Source organism: Neodiprion virginianus, chromosome 6 (genome assembly GCF_021901495.1).
Source record: "Neodiprion virginianus isolate iyNeoVirg1 chromosome 6, iyNeoVirg1.1, whole genome shotgun sequence".
NCBI lineage: Eukaryota > Metazoa > Arthropoda > Insecta > Hymenoptera > Diprionidae > Neodiprion > Neodiprion virginianus.
In genome coordinates, this window is record NC_060882.1 from 14,917,910 (window position 1) to 14,924,651 (window position 6,742).

The 6,742-nt window shown below is 38.8% G+C and overlaps 1 protein-coding gene across 1 annotated transcript; it reads right to left on the reverse strand.

Moving 5' to 3' along the window:
- Nucleotides 1–3,116: 3,116 nt before the first annotated feature.
- On the reverse strand, nucleotides 3,117–4,289 carry LOC124307956 (uncharacterized). The gene has a single exon (XM_046770204.1). The coding sequence runs from the start codon at nucleotides 4,287–4,289 to the stop codon at nucleotides 3,117–3,119; it is 1,173 nt and encodes a 390-aa protein (XP_046626160.1).
- Nucleotides 4,290–6,742: the final 2,453 nt, after the last annotated feature.

Sequence of the window (6,742 nt, forward strand, 5' to 3'; positions counted from 1 at the left end):
CCTTTTTATTACAACAACGTTTAGAAGAAATTCATCACTTTGCTAGGAATAGAATTTCTATGGCTTCAGATAAATTAAAAACTCGTTATGATATTCGAGCCAGAGATTTGAAATTTAATCCTGGAGATTCTGTCTGGCTCTTTTAACCTCGAAGACAGAAAGGACGATGTCCAAAGCTACAAAGAAATTGGGAAGGCCCTTACTCAGTGGTTAACCGGATAAATGATGTTGTTTATAGAATCCGAAGATCTCCTCATTCGCGTCAGAAAGTGGTTCACTTGGATCGTCTTGCTCCTTTTGAAGAGGATCAACCTGGAACAGTCTCTCCAAGACCAGGAACATCCTTCGAGGTTAGATCTACAAACGAACACCCTTGACGACAGTGATCGATTTGGCCTTCTTTACAGTCGGTCATCGATTGGGAAAAGAATTTACGTTTCGGAATTCATTTGAGTGAAACTCGACCGCTGACGATTATTATTGAAGGAAATATCGGATGCGGAAAAACAACTTTCACCAAAAGGTTTTTAGCAGATCGCCAGGTCTGTACACTTCTAGAACCTCTTGAGGAATATCGAGATGTAGCTGGAATTAATCTTCTAGATTTGATGTATTAGGACCCAGATCGTTATTGCTATTATTTTCAGCATTTCGCTCAAATGGTTATGTTAGACAGACATCTGCAGACGACTTCATTGCCTGTAAAGGTGATGGAAAGATCGATATTCAGTAGCAATTGTTTTGTAGAAGCTCGTCGAAGGTTAGGTAATTTTCGCGACTTCAAATCTCATTTATTGATGAAAAATTTTTATCTTCTCATTCGCTCGTCTGAGCTTAGAGTAGATTTGATTGTTTATTCGCGAGTTTCCCCAGAAACTTCTTTTGCTCGAGTAAGTTCCCGTTCCCGTGAGGAGGAATCGAGTATTTCTTTAGAGCTACTCAGAACTATTCATGAGATTCATGAAGATTGGCTAGTAAAACAAACCTTCTATTATTTATCGGCTCCTGTCTTGGTTATAAATGCAGAAGCTACAGCCGATCAAGTTTTCAAAGATTTTTGTACTTCTATGATGTGCAGGGGTTAATTCAGACTTGAATAATGAAAAAGTATTCTTAATTAAGAGAAAGACGAAAAGCAAAGTTTAATTTTCTCTATTGGAACAAGATAAAAAAAAAAGGAACGAATGGTGAAAACGGGAGGTTACATATAAAAAAAAGTCAAGTTTCAAAAATTTGCTCTGCTATAATTTTTAGAGCAGACTCAACTTCTTCACAATCGTTGCAACCTTCGGTAGATCTTGTTACTAATAATTTCTTCTTGCATTCGCGGCAGGCTTTGCCTTCTCCCGCGAAGGTCAAATGCGTTTTTTTGTGTTCATGGAAGTTCTTCATGTCCGCGCTGAAATAAATCAGACACGGAGAACTTACATATATTTAACTGAAAATTTGCGTGAAAACTTACCGAGTAACCCAACAGTTTAAGCACACTAGCCCCATTTTGTGCTTCTCTCGGATGGTCTCACCTCGACCACATTTTAGAGTCCTCCATTGGTTTTCGAAATGAATTTTAAATTCTTGCTGCGTCATACTTTTGACGTTCTCCCACGAATAGTTTGAAGTGATTATACCCGCATTAATGAAAGCAGAAACGGGGGGAGTCTTTATGATTGACATTTTGTTCAACTGACTAAGACTGTCTTCGATGAGGACTTTTCTTATAATGATTTGTTATTTCTGAGTTGCTAATCAATTTGAAATTTGTTTTCTTCGGTTGTTTCTTTCTAGAAACTTCTTCTCTGGAATCGAGTTTTGTGTCGGACAGGCTTTTGTTTCTTTCGAAATGTGAATAGAGCCACGATTATTTTTCAAGGTCGATGAGCGATTGCTTGATTTTCACATTTTATTAACCTTAAGTGTCAGTTTATGTGAGTACTTTTTCAGGTTACTTGGCACAGCCTTTTCCCATCCAATCTTTCCCCGATTCTTGAGGATGACTGGTGGTCTTATTTTGGAGAAGGACGCAGAAATGATTCAGATAAGATCGTTTCTTTTCTTTCGAATACATATTTAATTTATTGTATTCGTGTATTCTCCCAAATTCACTTAGTGAATTTGAATTGTTATACCACCACTCACATTTGTCCTCCAAACTCTAGGGTGTGCTGTCTCTGAAGAAGCCTTGGATTCAGTCACCCATTCCTTTTCCCTGTTTCCTGTGCCGGTTCTCAGAGGGAATCAGCCTTTACGTTGCCTAGGACCCAGAGTTTTTCCAATTATGGTTTCCCGCCTCGTCGTACTCATCTGTGTTTGATTCACCGGACTATTTTCCCTGAAGAGGAATGAATTTTTTTTTCGACGACGATCCGGATGATTTTGATGTCTTCAAATTCATGAAGATACACAACACTCAATAACACTAACCTTTGTAAAAACAAGGCACATAAATTTTTGAAGTTATTTAACGCTCAACTATCTGCTCAAGGTTTTCTGTGGTTTACCTTGAGACTGTGGGCAAATGCCAGATAGTAAAAAAGGGAGTTCTTAAATTTTTAGAGCCACAGCTCCAACTCACCTTTGAGCACTGACTGCTAGATCACCTTTATAATTGTTTCACCTTTCCCGAATCGGGACGACTCTTTTCCTCGGGGGGGAGTAGTGTTACAAAGGGTGAAATCACCCGTTTTGCCCCCTCTTTAATGATCTTGTAGTCAGCATAGATAAAAGACGTTTATAAACCTCTTATGTCCTTCAAAAGAATAAGGTTGCTGCGTCAACCAACATTATTGCAAAAACAGTCTTGTTTCAGACTTCAAACGAGAAACACATATCTTGCATTAAAGCATTTTTCACAACATTTTATTCACGCTCTTGATTTTTTTTGACTTGATAATTAAACTCGCGGATCCATATTTATTTTCCGTAACGTCAAAGTACGTTACAATATGTTTGTTGAGCAGGCGAGGTGGATAGTCGTTTTTACTTAGTACCTGCTGAATCAAGGACAAATTTTTCTTGTGAAATTCCATACTTGAGAGTCGGATCGCTCTGTCAACTAAGCAATTAATCGTTCCAATTTTGTATGATCTGGGATGGTGAGAATGGTAATTTAAATACCTTTATGACCAAGTAGCCTCATGAAACCAATTAGTTTTAATGAGCTGGTTATCATTGATGATCAGGACATCCAAAAAGCTAATTTGGTTATCAGACTCTAATTCAGATGTAAATTGTTGTCTCGGATGGAAACCGTTGAAAACGGAAAGCATTTCTGCAACTTTATCCGAAGGGACAGCTGTAATTATGTCTTCTACATATCTGAAAAAGAATGAAGGCTTGAAGTCCAGTTTATTGAGACAATATTGTTCAAGATCATCCAAAACCAAATCAGACAAAATTGGAGAGAGCGGTGAGCCCATCGGTAAACCATAAGTTTGAGTATATATGTTATGGTTAAATTTTAATATGGCAGCCTTAAAACATATGTGCAATGCTTTTAAGAGTTCGTTAAGTGGGACCGGAATTTTGTCCACCAACTGATGCCAGCGCTGTTTAACAGCGTTGATTGCAAGATCTTGTGGTACATTTGTGAACAAAGATACAACATCCAGCGAAACTAAAATATGATCAGCTGGAAGACGAAAGTCCCTAATAGCATTCACCAGAGCAAAACTATCTCTTACCCGTGACAAGGGAGGTATGATGTTGTTACCTATACATTGACTGAGGAAACGAGCCAGATTGATAGTCGGACTGTCAGTGAAGGAAACTATAATTCGTACCGGTGTATCCGGTTCGTGAATTTTCGGTAGTCCGTAAGCTCTAGGTGGTAGGCAATCAGTTTTTGCAATTTGACGTCTCAGTTGATCAGAGATGAGTTTGCTTTTAGACCAATCAGTTGTTAGTTTTTTGACTTTTGGTTGCAAGGTACAGGTGAGATCGTATCTAACAACTTTGTAAGAGTTGTTGTTAGAGAGTTGTTGCAACATTTTATCCTCGTACATTTGTTTGTTCATCACAACAGTCGTGTTTCCCTCATCCGCCTTCAAGAAAAGTAAGTCCTGGTTGTTATTTTGGAAGATCTTAGTTTCTTTGATTTTATGACGGATATTCTTGTCAGCGTGAAGGGGAGCAGGAGTGTTGATGAACTTTTTTATAGTGTTGGTAAAATCTTGGCGGGCCGTATTACGAGAATTAGAAGAAATGAAGGAAATCTTTGATTCGAAATCAGAGATGAGTTCGTTGGTTGGGATGCAGTTAGTCTTAAAAGGAATGCCATATTTGGGTCCCATTTTTAGCACGTCGGTAACATTGACAGGAATATCAGTATTGCTGAGGTTCACGATCCAATTTTCGAAGGTCAATTGGATTAGAAGTGAGCCGTTTTTTGTTATTAATCAGATTATTTAACTTGTTGATGTTAGCCGCCTTGTAAGCGTTGAAGGCCGGTTCCAATTTCAGGTATTGTGTGTCGAAGAATTTTTTTGACACTTCAACCGGTAATTCAATTAAAATATCATTCTCAAGCGACAACAAAATATTTTGGTATTTGACAATGGTCGCGTGAGCGTCACTGATCTCTAGATTAAGTAACGACCTTTGAAATTTGTGTACATTCTGTGAGTAAACAGTACGCGACTTAGACATTTTAAAACTAATAACGTTCGAGATAAGCTTAGGGAATTTTAAATGGGTCGGTAAAATCGATTGTTTCTTGCAGTTTAGAAGAAAGATGCGGTGGTTTTTAAGCTTCAACAAAGACTCGGATATGGTGGCCCAACGTCGCAGCTTCCCCGCCAAAGTCTTTCCATATGCAAGAGAGATATCGTGAAAAAACCCCATGGTTCTCACGTTTTATTCCGTTAATATGATGAAGACGATTTATCTTGACCCCGGAGATTTGTTGATTAATGTTATTCTTGGATATGAAGGTCACAACTCAAAACACTTTTTTTTTTTTTTTTTGCTGTTCTTCACTCAGACACGGCTCCCTAGTACCTGAGGAGTTTTTTATTGAAAACAAATGAAAATTATTCGTACGCTGAATGCCCTCCTTTGATGGGAAGTGGTGTTGAGGATTCCTTGGACGGGTGCTCCACGTCTCCTGATCGTGGGTCCTTGGTGTCCTGCTCCTCGTGGATGTGGGAAGTTCCGTGAGTATGATCACGGATTGGTCTTGGCGTAGAAGACTTCGAAGATCTATCCGGGCGGTTGCTCAATAGGTGATAGATAGGTAGATCCGCATTTGCGCTCGTCTAAATTTGACGATTAAAGAGGTTAATAATTGTGTAATTGAAATAAAAAGAGATCAAACAAGATACAGACGGATTACTCACAAAATTTGATGACCTGTGCCTGCTTGGGTGTTTTTAGTTCAGCATTTTGGACCGAAGTGAAAATCAGCGGATATCGATTAAAAATCTATGGTAATGAGGTGTGATATTGATCTATGTTGGAGCAAAATAGATTTGAGACTGATACAACGTAATAAGGGCCCCAATTTTGAAAACTAGAGAATGTTAGAGTATAGATGGCTGAGATGTTGGATATCTGTGCGCTTGTTGACAGAGTTACTTTTGTTCTTGAAAATATGGATCATTTCCTTAATATTACGTTTATACCAATTAGGTTCTGTAGCTAAGGTTATGGAGTTATTAAAATCAAAATGACGTCCAAGACTCAAGGTGTGTTCTGCTAGAGCGCATCTGTCAGTTTCATGGCATTTAATATTTGAGCGATGGCCAGAAATTCTATTTTTTAAATGTTGTGACGTCTGTCCAATATAACTTTTGCTACAGTCTCGACATGGTATTTTATACACACAATTGATTTTATCTAAATCAGGAGTTACAGATCTTAAGAGCGTTGCTTATGCCTCGACGAGCGCGCGCGAACAGAGACTCACGATTTTCCTTCTCATCTCCTCATTTTTGAAGATAATTAGGTTCTTAGGGGGTCATTTTGAAGATAAGAAATAGATCTGTGTCGCCCCTTTTGCCGAATTTTCGATTTCGGTTTCAGATTTGCGAAAAACGTACTTGAAAGTACGTTATCTTTGAAGTGAGACACAGCGGACAGTGAATTTTTTTTCGAAATTCGGCGAAAAAGGCGAGACAGATCTATTCTTTATCTTTAAAATGACTCTCTAAGAACCTAATTATGTTCAAAAATGAGGAAATGAGAAGGAAAATCACGAAGCATAAAACAGCAAATTTTTCGCGCCAAAGGCGGGCGGCTGCTAGCGCCACGACCGCGTTGGCCGGCGACCATGCGAACTACAGGCGAGGAGAGTAGACTCAAACCCCCCCACTACAATTCCCCTCGTTCGAATCCTCGTCGCTCGGCACGTGGATAGTGTTCCGCGCTTTTATTTTTGCTTGTGTTTTTCTACCGTGTTTTTTATTATTTCGAGGCAGTATTTATTCCCGCGATGGCTAAGAAGAGAAGGAACGTGTCTTTGAAGAAGGAGAAACGACCCGGCATAAAGATTTTGTGCAAATTTCAGGAAAAAATTAGGTAAATCGAATTATTTATATGATTGATGTCGCATTCTCTCCGACTTCGAGATTCAAACACTTGAGTACGAACAATCGCAGGGCTTTAATCTAATTGTAAGAAGGTACTTTCAAGAGCCGATATTGCTGTTCATAATAGCAGTACAAATTCATTCTCAAGTCTTTTATACATACGAAAATATATACTAGAATGCATTGTGACGTGTGGTACTAGCCCGGTTTGCATTAGT